Source organism: Lepidochelys kempii, chromosome 24 (assembly GCF_965140285.1).
Source record: "Lepidochelys kempii isolate rLepKem1 chromosome 24, rLepKem1.hap1, whole genome shotgun sequence".
In the NCBI taxonomy this organism is placed as follows: domain Eukaryota; kingdom Metazoa; phylum Chordata; order Testudines; family Cheloniidae; genus Lepidochelys; species Lepidochelys kempii.
Genome location: NC_136403.1, coordinates 17,335,118 through 17,355,481, shown reverse-complemented (window position 1 = coordinate 17,355,481; position 20,364 = coordinate 17,335,118). Strand labels below are relative to the sequence as shown.

General features: G+C 59.7%; 1 protein-coding gene across 1 annotated transcript; it reads right to left on the bottom strand.

The window, feature by feature from the left end:
* Positions 1 to 10,660: 10,660 nt before the first annotated feature.
* LOC140902461 (hyaluronan synthase 1) lies at positions 10,661 to 15,150 on the bottom strand. The gene is made up of 5 exons (XM_073322553.1): positions 15,078 to 15,150; positions 13,912 to 14,615; positions 13,057 to 13,282; positions 12,400 to 12,532; positions 10,661 to 11,923 (listed from the first exon to the last, which is right to left on the bottom strand). The coding sequence occupies exons 2-5, from the start codon at positions 14,611 to 14,613 to the stop codon at positions 11,248 to 11,250; spliced, it is 1,737 nt and encodes a 578-aa protein (XP_073178654.1). The 5' UTR covers positions 14,614 to 14,615; positions 15,078 to 15,150; the 3' UTR covers positions 10,661 to 11,247.
* Positions 15,151 to 20,364: the final 5,214 nt, after the last annotated feature.

Below are 20,364 nucleotides of genomic sequence, written 5' to 3'. Positions count from 1 at the left end.
AGGGTCACTACCCTTGATAGCAGCAGGTCAGTGATCGTGTTGGCTACTTGGATCACAGCAGCCCCCCACAGTAGATTTGCCCACCCCAAATTGATTCTCAGCTGACCGGTAGCTGTCTGGCGTTGCAAGCTTCCACAGGGCTATCGCCACTCGCTTGTGAACTGTGAGGGCTGCTCTCATCTTGGTATTCTGGCGCTTCAGGGCAGGGGAAAGCAAATCATAAAGTTCCATGAAAGTGGCCCTATGCATATGAAAGTTTTGCAGCCATTGGGAATCGTCCCAGACCTGCGACACTATGCAGTCCCACCAGTCTGTGCTTATTTCCTGGGCCCAGAATCAGCGTTCCACGGCATGAGCCTGCCCCACTGCCACCAGGATGGCCAAATTGCCAGGGCCCGTACTTTGAGAGAAGTCTGTGTCCACGTCCTCGTCACTCTCCTCACCGCACTGCTGTCGCCTCCTCGCCTGCTTTTGCAGGTTCTGGTTCTGCACATACCGCTGGATAGTGCGTGTGGTGGTTAGAGCCGTCACAAGTGCTGCGGTGATCCGAGCGGGCCCCAGGCTTGCCGTGGTATGACGTGAGCAGGAAAGCAGAGTGGCAGCCAAAGCAGTGGGTGGATGACGATGCTGACTGCAACATGGCGCCCGCACGGAAAAAGGTGTAAAACCATCGTCAGCCGTTGCTTTCACGGACGGAGGGGGGAAGCAAGGGGTAGGCTAGCAGCAGACAGTGCTGCTGGCTGGAAGAGCAGCCTGGCCCGCCTCAAGGATTGAACTCCCAACACTGGGTTTAGCAGGCCAATGCTCAAACCACTGAGCTATCCCTCTGCCAATATTCTTGGTGGGACTGAATCTCCATTAGACAAAACTTAAAGAAGAGAATGACCCGAGTCACTCCCATTTATGTGCAGGTGCCCCGACAGACCTTACCGAGATCTGCCAGGAGCACCCATGTCTGCCCAGGTGCCCCGAGCGACCTCACCAAGGCTGGCCAAGAGCACCCAGGAGACGGCGAGGATGGCTACCAGTGGTACTGCACCGTCTGCTGCCACAAGGCAATGAGCTGCCGCTGTGTAGCGGTGCAGTCCCGCGTCTGCCAGCACCCAAGAGACGTACGGTGACGGTGAGCTGAGCAGGCTCCATGCTTGCCGTGGCACGGCGTCTGCACGGGTAACCCAGGAAAAAAGGCCCAAAACGATTGTCTGCCATTGCTTTAATCATAGAATCATAGAATCATAGAATATCAGGGTTGGAAGGGACCCCTGAAGGTCATCTAGTCCAACCCCCTGCTCGAAGCAGGACCTATTCCCAGTTAAATCATCCCAGCCAGGGCTTTGTCAAGCCTGACCTTAAAAACCTCTAAGGAAGGAGATTCTACCACCTCCCTAGGTAACGCATTCCAGTGTTTCACCACCCTCCTAGTGAAAAAGTTTTTCCTAATATCCAATCTAAACCTCCCCCACTGCAACTTGAGACCATTACTCCTCGTTCTGTCATCTGCTACCATTGAGAACAGTCTAGAGCCATCCTCTTCATATCAACCTTCAATCTGGAAAAATCATGGAGCAGGTCCTCAAAGAATCAATCCTGAAGCATTTACATGAGAGGAAAGTGAACAGGAACAGTCAGCATGGGTTCACCAAGGGAAGGTCATGCCTGACTAATCTAATTGCCTTCTATGATGAGATTACTGGTTCTGTGGATGAAGGGAAAGCAGTGGATGTATTGTTTCTTGACTTTAGCAAAGCTTTTGACACTGTCTCCCACAGTATTCTTGTCAGCAAGTTAAAGAAGTATGGGCTGGATGAATGCACTATAAGGTGGGTAGAAAGTTGGCTAGATTGTCGGGCTCAACGGGTAGTGATCAGTGGCTCCATGTCTAGTTGGCAGCCGGTGTCAAGTGGAGTGCCCCAGGGGTCGGTCCTGGGGCCGGTTTTGTTCAATATCTTCATAAATGATCTGGAGGATGGTGTGGATTGCACTCTCAGCAAATTTGCGGATGATACTAAACTAGGAGGAGAGGTAGATACGCTGGAGGGAAGGGATAGGATACAGAGGGCCCTAGACAAATTGGAGGATTGGGCCAAAAGAAATCTGATGAGGTTCAATAAGGATAAGTGCAGGGTCCTGCACTTAGGACGGAAGAACCCAATGCACAGCTACAGACTAGGGACCAAATGGCTAGGCAGCAGTTCTGCGGAAAAGGACCTAGGGGTGACAGTGGACGAGAAGCTGGATATGAGTCAACAGTGTGCCCTTGTTGCCAATGGCATTTTGGGATGTATAAGTAGGGGCATAGCGAGCAGATCGAGGGACGTGATCGTTCCCCTCTGTTCGACATTGGTGAGGCCTCATCTGGAGTACTGTGTCCAGTTTTGGGCCCCACACTACAAGAAGGATGTGGATAAATTGGAGAGAGTCCAACGAAGGGCAACAAAAATGATTAGGGGTCTGGAACACATGACTTATGAGGAGAGGCTGAGGGAACTGGGATTGTTTAGTCTGCAGAAGAGAAGAATGAGGGGGGATTTGATAGCTGCTTTCAACTACCTGAGAGGTGGTTCCAGAGAGGATGGTTCTAGACTATTCTCAGTGGTAGAAGAGGACAGGACAAGGAGTAATGGTCTCAAGTTGCAGTGGGGGAGGTTTAGGTTGGATATTAGGAAAAACTTTTTCACCAAGAGGGCGGTGAAACACTGGAATGTGTTACCTAGGGAGGTGGTAGAATCTCCTTCCTTAGAAGTTTTTAAGGTCAGGCTCGACAAAGCCCTGGCTGGGATGATTTAATTGGGGATTGGTCCTGCTTTGAGCAGGGGGTTGGACTAGATGACCTCCTGAGATCCCTTCCAACCCTGATATTCTATGATTCTATGATTCTAAGTCAATGCTAGCCTCGGTACTGTGGACGCACTGCACCGACTTAATGGTCTTAATGGTTTTAAGTGGGGACACACACAATCGACTGTATAAAATCGCTTTCTAAAAAATTGACTTCTATAAATTCGACCTAATTTCGTAGTGTAGACATCCCCTTAGTCTGCCGAAGAGAAGAGTGAGGTGGATTTGATATCAGCCTTTAGCTTCCTGAAGCGGGGGTTCCAAAGAGGATGGAGCTCGGCTGTTCTCAGTGGTGGCAGATGGCAGAACGAGGAGCAATGGTCTCAAGTTGCAGTGCGGGAGGTCGAGGCTGGATATTAGGTAACACTATTTCACGCAGAGTGGTGAAGCACTGGAATGGGTTACCTAGGAAGGTGGTAGAATCTCCATCCTTAGAGGTTTTTAAGGCCCGGCTTGACAAAGCCCTGGCTGGGATGATTTAATTGGGGTTGGTCCTGTTTTGAGCAGGGGGTTGGACAAGATACCTTCTGAGGTCCCTTCCAACCCTCATCGTCTGATTCTATGGTTCTATTCCCCTCTCCAGCCCTGTTTGTTCCCCCGCATGCTGGTCATTTATTTTCAGTTGTTTCCCTGTGCTCTTGAAATACACAAGGGCCGTGTTTGTTGTTTGGTCTCTTATTCTCTCAGGGTTCCCGTCCTATGCCCCTTGTACATTAGCACATTCATAGCAAACCAGTATCTATGCCATCTGCTTCTCTCTCTCAGCTCCTGGAGATCCTAACTCCTGGATTCTGTCTGGAAGCCCCCTACCCATCTCGGTGACCTCAGGGAGCAAACCTGGCCTGGAATGCAATGAAGGCCGACACACTCTTCTCTGCTCAGTTACTCTATAATTAAATTCCCCCAGCCAGGTGCAGTGTGATGCTCATGATACGCAGTTTGACACAACCCCCTGGTATGGGGTGGATAATAAAATGTGTCACCAATAAATATTTGCAGAAGTCAATGAGGAGGAATTTAGCAAACAGTTCTGGGAGTGGCAGGGGAGCTGTCATAATGAAACCAACTCCATCAGCATCCTTAGCTTCCTTAATAGTTTCACCAGACCCCCTGTCACGGAGTCCCTGGGCGATGCTCTGGAACTGCTCCCCATGAAGCCAGTCAGGACTCTGGGGTAGTCGCCTTTCTGTGAGCAGCCTGTCTTCAGGACACACAGCTCACACAGCTTCCACCTTCCTGGGTCTGACCTCGGAGCATTCAGCATCCTCTGCCCCTCCGTGCGCTTCCCCCCAGCGAGTCCACTCAGGTGGGGCTCCTGGGGAAGCCAGAGGGTCCTGCACCCCAACTCCGCAGTCAGATGGGACTCTCAGCCAGCCAGTAAAACAGAAGGTTTATTAGACGACAGGAACATGGTCTAAAACAGAGCTTGCAGGTGCAGAGAACAGGACCCCTCAGCTGGGTCCATTTTGGGGGGCAGTGAGCCAGACAACCACGTCTGCACTTCACTCCATGTCCCAGCCAGCCCCAAACTGAAACTCCCTCCAGCCCCTCCTCCTCTGGGCTTTGTTCCTTTCCTGGGCCAGGAGGTCACCTGATTCCTTTGTTCTCCAACCCTTTAGCTCTCACCTTGCAGGGGGGGAAGGGCCCAGGCCATCAGTTGCCAGGAAAGAGGGTGTCGGCCATTCTCTGTGTCCAGACCCCTGCACACACCTGCCCTCTAGGGCTCTGCAATGATCATACACCCTTACCCCACCACCTAGATACTTAAGAACTGCATAGGGGAAACTGAGGCACCCCCACAATATTCGGAGGAAACATTAAGAACAGGCCCACTTCGTCACACCCCCATTTGGTATGAATCAGCCATCGCTCTATTGGAGTCAATGGGGCCAGATTCTAGCTGGGGTCAATCGGCCGTAGTTCCTTTGGAGTCACTGTATGATTTATACCACCTGATGATCTGGCTAAACATCTCTCATGTGGAAAGAGTCGCACCTCTACCCTTGTGACTGAGCTGAGTATCACCTCTTCGCTCTGTGGCACAAACCTGCAGACAGTATGCGACAAATTCAGTAACACACAAGCTGGTGGGCTGAGAAAGGGTCAGTCTGAATTGTATTTAAAGAGGAAGTGCCCAGGCATGAGGGTCGTGCAATTAATGACATTTCAGTAAATCATTCACGGTTACTCCCAAGGTGTATGTGAATCCGATTCTGGCTTTGGCCTATATAGAGAGGAAAGGGGCCATGCTAGACAGGTTAGTGCATCTCTTCAAGTTACAGAGAACTTGGAGGTGAACGGAACCATTGTGCGGCTGAAGGGAAGAGTTTTTAATACTGTTAAATTATTGCTTGTAATCACTGATGATCTGCTGCAAAGCGGGTAAAGGCTGGAGATATATCTCAGGTGCACGCTCCCGCTGTAAAGCCCATGACGACGACAGAGCCCGGATAAAGCGGCTCAGTCTGTGCAAGGGAAAAGAAGCCTCACTCCTGGAGTGGTGGGGGAATGAAATAGGGAGATTTTCAAAGGCAAAACCGCAGCGAGGGGGCCAGCGTCTGCTGAAACTCCCTGGGAGTCTGGCCTCAGACTCCCTTCAGCTGCTTTGAACGTCCCAGGTTTAGGGAGCAGAGACGAACCAGTCGACGTACTTGATGTGGACTGTCAAAAAGCCTTTGGCGAGCTCTCTTGCCATAAGGAATCAAAGCCGTGCTGGGGTGGGAGGCCAGGGACTGTCATGGAGCAGAAACAGGACAACAGCCAGAAAACAGGAGTTTGCAGCGTTGTTGTAGCCGTGCGGGTCCCGGGATATTAGAGAGACAAGGTGGGGGAGGGAAAAGCTTTTATTGGACCAGCTTCTGCTGGGGAGAGACACGAGTTGTCGAGCTCCGCTGACCCGCAGCAGAGCTCGGTGTTGCTCAGAAGCTCGTCTCTTCCCCCCACCTTGTGTCGCTAGAAAACAGAGCCGGAATTCAAGGAAATTTTGTGTGATGGCAAAAGCTTAAAAGTGGAGGCCTCCAGGCTCTGCGCTAGACCCAGCGTTCACGGTACTCAGATGATCTGATGGAGGGTGAGCGAGGAGGTGGTGAAATCTGCAGAGAAGGCAACGTATTGAGGTTAGTCGGGAACTTGAGGGAGATCGAACGGAGCTGGGTCAACGGGCAACGCGATGGCAGATGAAGTTGAGTTTTGGTCAATGCAAAGTAACGCACATGGGCAGGGCGGGGGTCTGAAGCCTCCGAGACCTGACAGTTTCTAACTGAACCCGGCTGATCCAGGGAAGGGACCGGAGCGTCCCCGTAGGAGGATCAATGGACACCTCAGCTCGCTGCAGAAGAGGAAAGCGAAGAAGCCGTTGGGGGAGATAATATGGAAACACTCTAGTGCCCCTCTGCAGATCAGCAGGATGCTTTGACCCTGGCCCCCCAAGGCCGTGCTGATCGCCCCATGTCAGAAGGGACAGTACAGACCTGGAGCAAATACGGACGAGGGAGTGAAAACTGGGCCTGATCCCCAGCTGGGGTCAATCGGCCATAGCTCCATTGGAGTCAATGGGGCAGATCCCAGCCGGTTTACACCAGTGTAACTGTTGAAGTCAATGGACCCGTAGGCTTGCTGGGGCCCTGGCCGTCTGGCAATAAGCACACAGGCTGCGGCTGACTTGCTGTTTAACTGTCTCCTTCCACATTGAAGCGATTTGGTGTAACAGGACGTGAGGCAGGGGCAGGTCGTGTCCCCGTGACTGTCACTGGCTCCATCTGACATCTGCGCTTTGCTGGTCACCACGATTGCATCCGGAGACACGACTACGATGAGGATTGCCCCATGGAGCGCCCTTCTCCGGTGTCCCGGAGCCCCCGCTCTGCTACAGCGAGGCGTGTCTGGGCCATGGGAGAGCTGGGAGAAATTTTCCAACCGAAACTTTTCTCCACTGAAGAATGCAGCTTTGGGGCGACTGAAACGTTTCACGAATTTGTGTCGATTTCGCTGCATTGCTTCAGCCAGAAAAAACCCCAAACCAACACCCCGACAAAGGGAGACGTTTTGTCTGGACATTTCCAGAATTAAACCTTTTAATTTTTTTCAACTCAAAGTGTCTTTTCATTTCAAAGTTGACGGCGCTTTTCCTTTAGAAACCAATTTAGAAATGTTTCTAAATGCTTGAAAATGAACCAAAACCATTTTTCATTCGGCTTTTCAGTTGGACGAGAAATTGGGTCAGCCCAGAACGATTTCCCCCCCGATGTTTGAGAACTGCCAGTGAACCAGATAATCGGTTATTTGCGCAGTTCTGTTGCCTGTTCCCCCCACCCCCCCTGGAATCTGGGCTGGAAGTCCCTTTCCCGCCTCATTTCGGGCTTGACTCTCTCCTCCTCCCCCGGCAGAGCTCGCTGTGTCAGCCGGGAGAAGGCCCCGTTCGGCTCTGAGCCCAGCCCCGTGGGCCTCCCAGCACCAGGACGGTTTCCTTCCTCCTCTGCCTTCTCCCTGCTCTCCTAGCTACGAGTGGACAAGGTGAATCACCCGCTGCTGTGGCCGTCTAACCCTGCCTGGGCTTGGACCCTTTATACCCCCCGGATCCCCAGTCAGGGGAACATCCAGCATGTGCAGGGAGGGGGGATTAGCTCTGTGTGGGGTACAGGGCCCTGTCTACACTACGGCTGCTGTCGTGTCCCAGCGCTGTAGCTGGGCCGGCAGAGCCCCGTAGTGAAGACGCCGCCTGTCCCAATGGACGGGGTTTTTCCATCCCTGTGGGAATTCCCCTCCCCGAGCGAGGGAAGGATTCACCCATCGACCTGCGTCTACTCCAGGGGTTGGGTCTGCCTCAGTGCGGTGCTCAGGGTGTGGATCCCTCCCCGCCCCTGGCCTCTGTAGCTATAACAGCCTGAACTTTAAGTGTAGACCAGGCCTGAGGGTGTCCGGGGGCTGCTGGCCCCTCACTGAAACGTGGTGCTGGGTTTTTGGTCAGCCCTCTCCCAGTAGCAAAAGAAAGGGGACGGGTTGAAGAGGAGGACAGTCCCCAGGGCCAATGGGGAGCGGGCATCGCTGCAGGTCGACCTGATTGACAGGGAGACTGGCCAGTGAGGGAGTCAGGAGCGCAGGGCCCATCCTCCATGTGAGCTGGGGCTGGCTGAGGCAGGGGAGGGCAGAGTTAAGGGGAGAGCAGCAGGATGAGCTGGGCTGGGGCACAGGAAGGGGAGCCGGGAGCCAGGGCAGCGCAGACCAGAACTGCAGGGGGAGCCGTGGGCCCAGAGCCGGGACAGCGGGCCCTGGCCCAGCCCCACGTTCACCGGCGCTGCATGGGGACCTGGGCAGAGGGCCCAGCGCAGGGAGACGTCACCCGGCACGAGGCCTTGCGGGCCGGACTCACAGGGGCGATGTGACCGAAACAGGGGGGTGATGCTGGCCCCCTAGTGCCTGAGGGCGGGGGGGGCACCGCCAGAGCGGAGTCTGACCCCCGGCGTCACTGCAGTGTGGCCAGAGCCTGGGACGGGTGAGCTGACAGCCACGGTGTAAGTGACGCCGGGTCTACACGGACGCAAGGTCACCCGCGCGACCCCCAGTTGCGATGTCACTGGGGTAGGGCACGTCCGTCAGCGGGCGCACGGCAGGGGTGTGGACGCGGACACAGTTAGGTCCCCCTGAGCTGCCTCACGTTGACCTAAGTCTGTCGTGCAGACCAGGAGGAGCAGGGAGCGTGGGGAGCAGGATCAGCCCCGTTTAGCAGCGCGGGGCCGGGGCCGGCAGTTGGCTGTAGTGTCACCCCAGGGGTAGCCCCTCGCTCTCCCGCGGAGACACGGCCTGGGCGATTCATAAGATGAGCACGGGATGCCGGCCGCGATGCCCCAGTGCGGCACTAGGGGGCGCTGTGCTGCAGGGAGCAAGGTCAGACTCCTGTATAGACAGCCCCTGCGCCCCACCCCAGACGTGGGTGCAACTCAGCACCGGGCCAGGGGTCCATGTATAAAGTGAAGGCTTATCAATAATCATCCAAATTAAAACAAGGGAAGTTAATGACAAGGGTCGAGAAGACAGATTTTTCAAAAAAATACATTTTATTTGCCACAGTTCATAAAATAAACCCAGTAAAAATCTCTCCTGTTAAATGGCTCTTTGTAATTATTACAGACAAATAAATAGACTATGTTCCTTCATTTCCCTGCTGGAAAGGGGCCTCCTCTCGCCCTCACGATCTGTAAAGTTTATTGAGGTGAAAGGATCCACCCAGCAAGGGCAGCGAATTTCCCCTCCTTCATCCCCAAACTCAGAATCTGGAGTGGGATCTTTTCAGTGCGAGCAAATGGCGACAGGATGTAAAGTTGGCAGCATTTGTCAGCTTGGAATGGCCAAACTGCACAGTGCAGGTAAGAACCTACTACCGCTGTGAAGGGAGATCCTCCCGAAGCGCTCAGGCGTTACTGATTTGGAAGAGGTGAGGTTTGTCCAGTGAGCGTGGTCATTCGGCAGACGTAACGGCATCCGCAACACAAAGTTCAGCAATGACGGGATCCTCCCCAGAGACGGATGAATCTCAGTGGTGGGCGAGGGATCCCTGTGTAACCAGCCGCCCCACCCCAGAGGTGGCTGCATCTCAGTGCCATACTGGATGAACAGCTCCTGCACCCCGCAACAGAAACAGCGACGCCTCAACGCCTGGCAAAAGATTCCCTGTGTAAACAGCCCCCGGGCCCCACCCCAGAGGCAGCTGGATCTCAACCCTGGTTTAAGACAGTCCCAGCAGAGACGTGCGGGTGTGGGAGTTGCAGAGAATGAGATTAATAAATAAAACGAGATCAGACAATTGCTTGGAGTTGGACATTAACTCGGTACTAGGGGAAAGACGGAAGTTTCTGAGCTACTGTGTCTTGGGGCTGACAGAGCTACGGGGCTGATGGGGTGTGAAAATCTATGCCCCCCCCACCACCCCACTGAGCGCTGAAGAGATGCCCAGCGGCCAGTGGAAGAAGGCGTCAGCCAGCAGACCTAGCGCCATGCAGGGGCGTGGGGGGAGGGGAGTGTCCTACCCCGAGGGAAACCCCCCCATCCCGTGCTGCTGTCGGCTGCGTCTATGCTACGGGGTGAGGCTGGTTCCGGCCCTGGAGCTATGCCACTGTAGTCCCTGCAAACATGGCCTCAGTGATGAGAGAACCCAGGAGTCCTGACGCCCAGCCTCCCGGCTCTAACCACTAGACAAGTGGTTCTCAGAATTTTGTATTGGTGACCCCTTTCACACAGGAAGCCTCGGAGAGTGACCTCCTCCCCCCTTATAAATTAAAAATACATTTTTTATATTCAACACTATTACAGAGGCTGGCGGCGAAGCAGGGTTTGGGGTGGAGGCTGACAGCTCGTGAACCCCACATAATAACCTGTGACCCGCTGAGGGGTCATGACCCCCTGTTTGAGACTCATAGAATCAGAATATCAGGGTTGGAAGGGACCTCAGGAGGTATCTAGTCCAACCCCCCGCTCAAAGCAGGACCAACCCCAACTAAATCATCCCAGCCAGGGCTTTGTCAAGCCTGACCTTAAAAACTTCTAAGGAAGGAGATTCCACCACCTCCCTAGGGAACCCATTCCAGGGCTTCACCACCCTCCCTCTGAAATAGTGTTTCCTAATAGCCAACCTAAACCTCCCCCACTGCAACTTGAGACCATTACTCCTCGTTCTGTCATCTGCCACCACTGAGAACAGCCGAGCTCCATCCTCTTTGGAACCCCCCGCAGGTGGTTGAAGGCTGCTATCAAATCCCCCCTCACTCTTCTCTTCTGCAGACTAAACAATCCCAGTTCCCTCAGCCTCTCCTCGTAAAGCATCTGCCCCAGCCCCCTAATCATTTTCAGTGCCCTCCGCGGGACTCTCTCCAATTTGTCCACATCCCTTCTGTAGTGGGGGGCCCAAAACTGGACCCAGTACTCCAGATGTGGCCTCACCAATGCCGAATAGAGGGGACTAATCACTTCCCTTGATCTGCTGGCAACGCTCCTACTAATACAGCCCAATGTGCCGTTGGCCTTCTTGGCAACAAGGCCAACCTGCTGACTCATAGCCAGCGTCTCGTCTACTGTAATCCAGCTCTCTGCACCAGACCCCATTCCCCTGTGAGAGTCAGGGATAGAATCCAGGAGTCGGGGCTCCAAGCCCCCTGCTCCAGCCACTAGACCTTACTTCCCCCTCAGAGCTGGGGAGAGAACCCAGGAGTCCTGGCTCCCACAACCCCTGTGCTCTAACCACTAGTCCCCACTCCCCTCCCAGAGCAGGGAATGGAACCCAGGAGTCCTGGCACCCTCGCTCCCCTCTCTCCCCACTAGCCATCACTTCCCTGTCTAATCCGGCCTTCCAGCTTCCCCACAGCCAGGCCGGGGGGGTGAGGTAGGAAGAGAATAACAAGGAACCCTGGTGTCCGGGCCTCACACCTGGACTGTGTAGTGGTCGGCCCGCTTCCGGCAGCACCGCCGGATCCACACCCAGTACAGCAGCACCATGCCGGCCCAGTAGCCCAGGTAGACGCCCACCCCGATGACCAGGTATCTCAGCTCGGCCTGCTTGACCAGGCTGGTCCATTTGGCCAGGGCCTCTTGGTAGATGGTGTAGCCCAGCCCCGCCAGCAGCAGGAACCCCCAGATGGAGACGGGCAGCAGGGGCATCAAGTTGCCCACCATCTTCTTCCTCCCGGAGGTGCCCCAGCTGCTCTTGTTCATGGTGACGATGGCGAAGTACTTGGCCGGCAGGAGGCCGCCCATGTAGAGCAGGGCGTAGAGGCTCATGAAGAGCATGCGGGGGCTGCCCCGCAGCCAGCAGGCGTAGAGCGCCTTGATGCAGGCCACCAGCTGGACGCAGAGCAGGACCCACAGCACGTCCCACAGGCTGCCGCCGTAGAAGAGGCGCAGGACGGTGGCCGTCACGAAGAAGGGGAAGACGCCGGCCACCACGGCCTCGTAGGTCATCCACAGGTGATGCCGGTGCCACCAGAGGGCGTTGTAGAGCCACTCGCGGAAGTAGGACTTGGTCCAGCGGGTCTGCTGGGCCAGCCAGCGCAGGAACTGGGCGGGGGTCTCTGAGTAGCAGCGGGAGCGGGCCGTGTACCTGCAGGGGGGCGGGCGGGGGGCTTAGCTAATGCAGAGCTGAGGCTGGAACCCAGGAGGCCTGACTCCCAGCCCCCCTGCTCTAACCGCTAGCCCCACTCCCCTCCCAGAGCCGGAAATAGAACCCAGGCGTCCTGGCTCCCAACCCCCTGCACTAACCGCTAGCCCCCACTCCCCTCCCAGAACTGGGAAGAGAACCCAGGAGTCCTGACTCCCAGCCCCCCTGCACTAACCGCTAGCCCCACTCCCCTCCCAGAGCCGGAAATAGAACCCAGGCGTCCTGGCTCCCAACCCCCTGCTCTAACCACTAGCCCCCGCTCCCCTCCCAGAGCCAGGGAGAGAACCCAGGAGTCCTGGCTCCCATTCCCCCCGCTCTAACCGCTACCCCCCACTCTGCTCCCAGAGCCCGTGAGAGAACCCAGGAGTCCGGGCCCCCAGCCCCCAGGAGGGCCGGGCCCAGCTGGGCCGTGCACTCACTTGGTGGCGTAGCCCATGCTCAGCATGCGGTTGGTGAGGTGCCGGTCATCGCCGAAGGTGCAGTGGGTGCCCAGGAATTTCTGGTTGTACCAGGACTCCAGGAACTGCTGCAGGAGGTCGTTCCGGTACAGGCCTGCAGGGGGCAGCAGGCAGCGCAGGGTCAGCAAAGCCGGAATTCCCAGCGGTCCCTTCCCGGCCCCTCCTCGAGCCGGGATAGAGCCCCCTGCTCTAGCCACTGGACCCCAGAGACGGGGAGACCCCAGGAGCCCTGACACCCAGCCCCCCTGCTCTAGCCACTGGACCCCACTCCCCTCCCAGAGACGGGGAGACCCCAGGAGTCCTGACACCCAGCCCCCCCTGCTCTAGCCACTGGACCCCACTCCCCTCCCAGAGACGGGGAGACCCCAGGAGTCCTGACACCCAGCCCCCCTGCTCTAGCCACTAGACCCCACTCCCCTCCCAGAGACGGGGAGACCCAAAGAGTCCTGACACCCAGTCCCCCTGCTCTAGCCAACAGACCCCACTCCCCTCCCAGTGCTGGGGAGAGAACCCAGGAGCCCTGGCTCCCAACCCCCTGCTCAGCCCCTCCGCTCTATCCACTAGCCCCCCCCTTCCTTCCCAGAGCGTGGGAGAACCCAGGCGTCCTGGCAGGCTCACCCAGGGGCCCGCTGATGCAGGAGACGCAGTCGAAGTAGGACTGGCAGGCGCGCTCCACGTTGAAGGCCATCCAGTAGCGCAGGCTGCTCATGAAGCTGATGAAGGAGTCGGAGACGTTCAGGATCCGCACGTCGCCCCCCACGGCTCCGTAGCGCTTGTTGGCCTCCAGCACCTTCACCATCTCCACCGTGGCGCTGGGGTCCAGCTTGGTGTCTGAGTCGCACACCTGGGGGCGCGGCCGAGGAGGGGGGTGTTACTTGCGAAGACCCCCAGGGGGAGCTGTGCTGAGCCCTATGCCCAGTGCATCACTAGGGGGCGCTGTGCTGCAGGGGGCAGGCTGGGGACTCTCCCCTGGCCGTCAGGACTGTCCTGATGCCCCAGGGCGGCGCTAGGGGGCGCTGTGCTGCAGGGGGCAGGGTGGGGGACTCTCCCCTGGCCGTCAGGACTGTCCCGATGCCCCAGGGCGGCCCTAGGGGGCGCTGTGCTGCAGGGGGCGGGGTGGGGACTCTCCCCTGGCCGTCAGGACTGGCCCGATGCCCCAGGGCGGCGCTAGGGGGCGCTGTGCTGCAGGGGGCGGGGTGGGGGCTCTCCCCTGACAGTCAGGACTGTCCCGATGCCCCAGGGCGGCGCTAGGGGGCGCTGTGCTGCAGGGGGCAGGGTGGGGGGCTCTCCCCTGGCAGTCAGGACTGTCCCGATGCCCCAGGGCGGCCCTAGGGGGCGCTGTGCTGCACGGGGTGGGGACAGGCCTCTCCCCTGGCAGGCAGGGCAGGCCCTCATGCCCAGGGCGGCAGTAGGGGGCGCTGTGCTGTGCTGGGGGCTGGGGTGGGGGGAGGGTAGCCAGCTGGTTGCTCCTACCTGGATATAGTCCACCGAGTTGCCCAGCGCTCTGAAGGCCGTGTACATCACCTCCCGCTTCCCGCCCCATCGCTGCATGATGCAGACGCATCGCCTGGAGCGGATCAACTCCTGCACCGCCAGCTGGCCCGGGTCCACCATCTCCACCTCGGTGTAGGGCCCAGGCTCCTCCCCTCCTGCCCCCTGGGAGCCGCCGCCCCCCTCCTCGCCCTCCCGCGGGGGCAGCCGGTGGTAGTTGTTCTCCCAGACGTAGGTGCCCACGTCCTCGCCGGCGAAGACCTCCTGGAACATGTCCATCATGTAGCGGTCGTCGGGGCTGTTGCCGTCGATCACCATGAGGATCTGCAGCTTCTCTGGGGGGTACAGGGTGGCCCGCACCGACTCCAGGCACTGCCGGAGATAGGAGGGGTCTTCTTGGTAGGCCGAGATGGTCAACGCCACCGTCTTGGTGTAGCTACAGGCCAACGACTCCCTCCTCATCCGCCGGTGCTCCAGAGAGGCGAAGAAGCTCTGGATGACCAGGTGGGCGGCGAGGAAGACTCCATAGAGGCCGAAGGCCATGATCCGATACTGGTCGGCCACCAGCTGGATCCCAGCGACGTAAGCCCATGTCAGGACCCCCAAGATGAGCAGGGCAAAGGCGATGGTGAGGATGCGGCGCCCGGCGGAGATGAGGCATTTAGGCGCTTTTCTGGGGTCCATCTCTGCAAGGGACGGGCATGGGGTGAGATGCGGTTGGGTGGGTGTGGACTGGACCCCCCCAGGTCTCAGCAATGGGGGGATTCACCGCCTGGGGCTGCCCAAATTGACAGGAGCTCTGGGGCAGGGCCACAAAGATGATTAAACCGGGCTGGGAAGGAGGCGTTGTTGGGATGACGGCAACTGGCACCCGAAAAGGTCCGTTTGAATAAATAAATGACCCACACAGATCACGACACTCCTCCTGTCAGCGCCAGGCAGGGAACCCAGGAGTCCTGGCTCCCACCCCCACTGCTGTGGCCCACCAGACCCCATTCCCCTCCTAGAACGGCGGGAGAGAACCCAGGAGTCCCGGCTCCCACCCCCACTGCTGTGGCCCACCAGACCCCATTCCCCTCCCAGAACTGGGGAAGAGAAACCAGGAGTCCCGGCTCACCCTGGTCTAACCCCTGGCCCCGGCTGCCCACCTGGTGCCGGCTGCTCTCCCCGCTGGTGCTGTCGGTTCTGGCTCCCTTCCTGCGGCTGGGGGGAGCTTTTGAACTGCCTGGAGCGGGTGGGGGGGGACGGGGGACGGGACACACGCTGTGCCTGCGTCAGGCGGGGCGACCCAGCCTCCCCCCACTTGAGTCTCACCCCCCCCTTCCTCTTCCCAGCTGCGCATCTCCCCCCAGCCGCGCTTCCTTCCCCCCCGCCCCCGCAGGCTGGGCACTGACTGGCCATGCCCCGAGCTCTCCATGCGGGCCGGGTCCCGTGTTCTCCTGGGGGGGGCTGCGGGTCGGGAGTGAGGGGCAGGGCAAGGCGGGGGGGGGGGGAGATTCCTGGGCTCTGCCCTGATGGGGCTGGGAACGTCAGCGGGTTGGGGCAGCCCAGTGAGTAACCGCCCCCCCCCCGCCCCTCGCCTCTCAGGTGGGTCCTGCTGGTCAGTGGGGAAGGGGGGGGGGGGCGCTGGATGTTAACTGGCCAGGACGTGGGTGGGGGGCAGAGCAGCAGAGAGAGCACCAGGGGGACCTCCCCCCCGCCCCAGCTCTGCCCCTCACTCCCGACCCGCAGCCCCCCGCCAGCCCAGCCCTGGGGCTCGCCCCCGCCCCCCAGCTCTGCCGGTGCCCCTCACTCCCGACCCGCAGCCCCCCGCCAGCCCAGCCCTGGGGCTCGCCCCCCCCCCCACAGCTCTGCCGGTGCCCCTCACTCCCGACCCGCAGCCCCCTGCCAGCCCAGCCCTGGGGCTCGCCCCCCCCCACAGCTCTGCCGGTGCCCCTCACTCCCGACCCGCAGCCCCCCGCCAGCCCAGCCCTGGGGCTCGCCCCCCCCCCAGCTCTGCCGGTGCCCCTCACTCCCGACCCGCAGCCCCCCGCCAGCCCAGCCCTGGGGCTGACGGTGGGACCCTCCCTTATTCTGCCCCGGACGAGCCCGTTGTCAGGGTGGCAACAAAATAAATAGATGGGACTTGAGCAATAAAGTGCCCCCGCCACCCCCCCCCGTCATGCACTTTCCCATGAACTCCAGCCCAGCCCCCCCCCACAACCCCCGCCCCTCCCTCTGCGCTTTGCCAGCCCCTGCCCCACAGATCCCCCCACCCCACTCTGCTGAGCTGCCCCCCTCTCCCCCGCTGCCCTCCCACTGGGGAAGTTTTCAAGGAGGCACATGTGTGGGTGGGGGGAGTAAAGTGTGGGAGGGCGGGGGCTGGGCCGTGTGTCTCGCAGCCCCCCCCATCCCTGCCGGGGTGGGGGGCTGGGAGCCAGGGCTAGCGATGGGGGTGGGGTTTGGGGTTCCGGGAATTCAGGTGCAGCCCTGTGGTTACCGTGCGCCGCATTCCTGGCATGGTTCTAGGTTGTGCCAAGCCCCTTGGACAACCCCCCTCCGCACACCTGGGGGGCAGGGCTGGATTGCTCATTTCCTCTCCCATCTTCCCCCTCAAGGGGAATGGGGACCCGGATAGGGGGCCTTTCCCTCGGGGGCGGGGAGGGAAAGACTGGCTGGCTTTGGGTTAGGGGGTTCAGTGGCCTCATGTGTGAATGGAGTCTGCCGGGTCTCAGCACCAGCCCCCCCCTCCCCCATATGGACACTAACCCGCCCCCTGGATGGACCACAGGGACTCAACTCCCTCCACACCCATGCTGGGACAGGGGAAGCACGGTGAGGGGGGGCATGTGTCTGAGCTACAAGACCTCAGCCCTGAGCTGGGACCCAAGCGTCCGGCTGGTGTAATCCCCGCTCCTCAGCCATGAATCTCTCTGCTCCAGGCTCCTGGCCCTGTCCAAAGGCAGCCGGATGATCCTGCCCCCTTTCCAGAGGGCACAGGACATGTGGCAGGGCCGGGGAGAGGACCTAGGCGTCCTACCCTCTGCTTTGCCTCGCAGAGGGAATATGCCCCAATATGTGCCAGTGTAACCCATCTGAGCAGCTGCCGCTCCACCACCCGACAGTCTAGGGAGGTTATTGCCCCCCACCCCCCACCAGCCAAGGGGCTGGATCTCTGTCCTGGAGACCCCCAGCTGCTGGCCTCCCCGCCCCCAACTCCTTCCCAGACCGTCCCACACCCCTGTCCCCAACCTCGTAACCTCCAGCCGCTCCCTAACCTCAGGTCCCCAGACCCACCTCTGCCCCCTTGATCTCGCTGACCCTGTCCCCGCAGAGCTCCTTGACTTGGCTGCCCCAGCCCCTCCATAACCCGAGCCCTACTAACACCCCCCCACTCCGGTGCCCTCTGACTCCAGCTTCCAGGATCCCTGAGTCTGCAGCCTGCAAGGGTGTGAACGGGGAGTTCCTGGCTTTGCTGATCCCATCAGCTTTGACCTCATGCACCCCACCCTAGTCCTGCCCGGGGATCAGAGCTGTGAAGCAATGGACAGATTGGTGAGCATGGCAAACCAGGGAACGGGACTCATGGCAAAACAGGGGTATAGGAGACTCCCTGCCACTGGGGATTAGTGGGCCTAACCCGTGGGACTCCCTGCCACTGGGCATCAGCGGGTTTAACCTGAGAGACTCCTGGCGACTGGGATTAACCCATGGGACTCCCTGCCACTGGGGATTAGCAGTGTTAGCCAGACCCCACTGTGCCAGGCATTGCCCTACTGAGCTCCCACACTGTTACCCCGTAGGACTCCCTGCCACTGGGGAGACTGCAGCTTCTCGAGGAGGTAGGTGTCCCAGTCCCAGAGATGGGGTGGGGGGGGGAGCTGCAGGTTCACCCGGGATCCCAGAGGCTCCCCCCACAGGTACGCATCCTGCTATGGCAGCCTCCCTGGCACATACTGGGACGGGGCATGGCCCAGGGAGAAGCATTCCCAGCATGTGCTCTGCACAAGGGGCTGACTCAGCCCTTATCTCAGTTAGGCACTCCCCAGCCCAGACTGGACATTGGGCAATCGGGGAAACAAGGGAATGGCACCATGACTCAGGAGGGCAGCGGATCTAGTGGTTAGAGCAGGAGGCTGCTGGGAGCTGGGACTCCTGGGTTCTCTCCCCGGCTTAGGGAGGGCAGTGAGATCTAGTAGTTAGAGGGGGTGGGGGTCTGGGAGCGAGGACACCTGGGTTCTCTCCCCAACTCAGGGAGGGCAGCGGGATCTAGTGTTTAGAGGAATGGGGATCTGGGACCTAGGACGCCTGGGTTCTCTCTCTGGCTCAGGGAGGGCAGTGAGATCTAGTAGTTAGAGGGGGTGGGGGTCTGGGAGCGAGGACACCTGGGTTCTCTCCCTGGCTCAGGGAGGGCAGTGGGATCTAGTGGTTAGAGGAATGGGGGTCTGGGAGCCAGGACACCTGGGTTCTCTCCCCGGCTCAGGGAGGGCAGTGGGATCTAGTGGTTAGAGGGGGTGGGGGTCTGGGAGCCAGGACACCTGGGTTCTCTCCCCGGCTCAGGGAGGGCAGTGGGATCTAGTGGTTAGAGGAATGGGGGTCTGGGAGCCAGGACACCTGGGTTCTCTCCCCGGCTCAGGGAGGGCAGTGGGATCTAGTGGTTAGAGGGGGTGGGGGTCTGGGAGCCAGGACACCTGGGTTCTCTCCCCGGCTCAGGGAGGGCAGTGGGATCTAGTGGTTAGAGGAATGGGGGTCTGGGAGCCAGGACACCTGGGTTCTCTCCCCGGCTCAGGGAGGGCAGTGGGATCTAGTGGTTAGAGGGGGTGGGGGTCTGGGAGCCAGGACACCTGGGTTCTCTCCCCAGCTCAGGGAGGGCAGCAGGATCTAGTGGTTAGAGGGAGTGGGGGTCTGGGAGCCAGGACACCTGGGTTCTCTCCCCGACTCAGGGAGGGCAGCGGGATCTAGTGTTTAGAGGAATGGGGGTCTGGGACCTAGGACGCCTGGGTTCTCTCTCTGGCTCAGGGAGGGCAGTGAGATCTAGTAGTTAGAGGGTCTGGGGGTCTGGGAGCCAGGACACCTGGGTTCTCTCCCCGGCTCAGGGAGGGCAGTGGGATCTAGTGGTTAGAGGGGGTGGGGGTCTGGGAGCCAGGACACCTGGGTTCTCTCCCTGGCTCAGGGAGGGCAGTGGGATCTAGTGGTTAGAGGAATGGGGGTCTGGGAGCCAGGACACATGGGTTCTCTCCCCGGCTCAGGGAGGGCAGTGGGATCTAGTGGTTAGAGGGGGTGGGGGTCTGGGAGCCAGGACACCTGGGTTCTCTCCCCGGCTCAGGGAGGGCAGTGGGATCTAGTGGTTAGAGGGGGTGGGGGTCTGGGAGCCAGGACACCTGGGTTCTCTCCCCGGCTCAGGGAGGGCAGCGGGATCTAGCGGTCAGAGGCTGGCGGGGCCCCCGTTGCCATGGCAGCAGGGTAGCCTTCTCCCAAACAGTCTGTGCTCAGCCATAATCAGCCCATGGCTCAGGGCTCTGACACTTCCTCTCCAGCTGCCTGGGAACCTCCGCCCCAGGCAACACCCGTCCCCTGGGGCCGCCCTCCTGTCACTGAGGCAAAGCAGGAGCCGGAGGGATGTGCCAACCCCCTCCCACCCTGCTCTAAGCACTACACCGCCTTCCCCTCCCAGAGCCGGGGAGAGAACCCAGGGACGGTCTAGATCAGGGCTGGGCAAACTTTTTGACCCGAGGGCCACATCTGGGTATGGAAATTTTATGGCGGGCCATGAATGCTCACGAAATTGGGGGTTGGGGTGTGGGAGGGCGTGAGGGCTCCGGTTGGGGGTGCCAGCTCTGGGGTAGGGCCAGAAATGAGGAGTTCAGGGTGTAGGAGGAGGCTCTGGGGTGGGGCAGGAGGTCTGGGTGCAAGGCAGGTGTGGCTCCGGCTGGGGGTGCGGGCTCTGGGTGGGGCTGGGGATGAGGAGTTGGGGGTGCAGGAGGGTGCTCCGGGCTGGGACCAAGGGATTTGGAGGGTGGGAGAGGGATCAGGGCTGGGGCAGGGGGTTTGGGGTGCAGGAGGGGGTCGGGGGTGCAGGCTCCAGGTGGTGCTTACCTCAAGCAGCTCCCGGAAGCAGAGGCATGTCCCCCCTCAGGATCCTATGCAGAGGTGCGGCCAGGCAACTCTGCGCGCTGCCCTGTCTGCAGGCGCTGCCCCTGCAGTTCCCATTGGCCACGGTTCCCAGCCAATAGGAGATGCAGAGGCAGCGCTTGGGGTGGGGGCAACGTGCGGAGCCCCCTGACTGCCCCTCCGTGTAGGAGCCAGAGGGAGGACATGCTGCACGGAGCCACGGTACGCGCAGCTGTCCCCGCTCCCCAGCTGGAGCGCCAGAGCGGGGAAATCCCTGGACCCTGGTACCCAGCGGGAGCTCGAGGGCGGATTAAAACGTCTGAAGGGCCAGGTGTGGCTCCCGGG

Coding starts and splice junctions, on each gene's coding strand:
- LOC140902461 (XM_073322553.1), bottom strand. CDS start 14,613: ATGGACCCCAGAAAAGCGCCTAAATGCCTCATCTCCGCCGGGCGCCGC. Junction 12,533..13,056: donor CTGCATCAGCGGGCCCCTGG/GTGAGCCTGCCA, acceptor TGCCCCCTGCAG/GCCTGTACCGGAACGACCTC. Junction 11,924..12,399: donor AGCATGGGCTACGCCACCAA/GTGAGTGCACGG, acceptor GCCCCCCTGCAG/GTACACGGCCCGCTCCCGCT.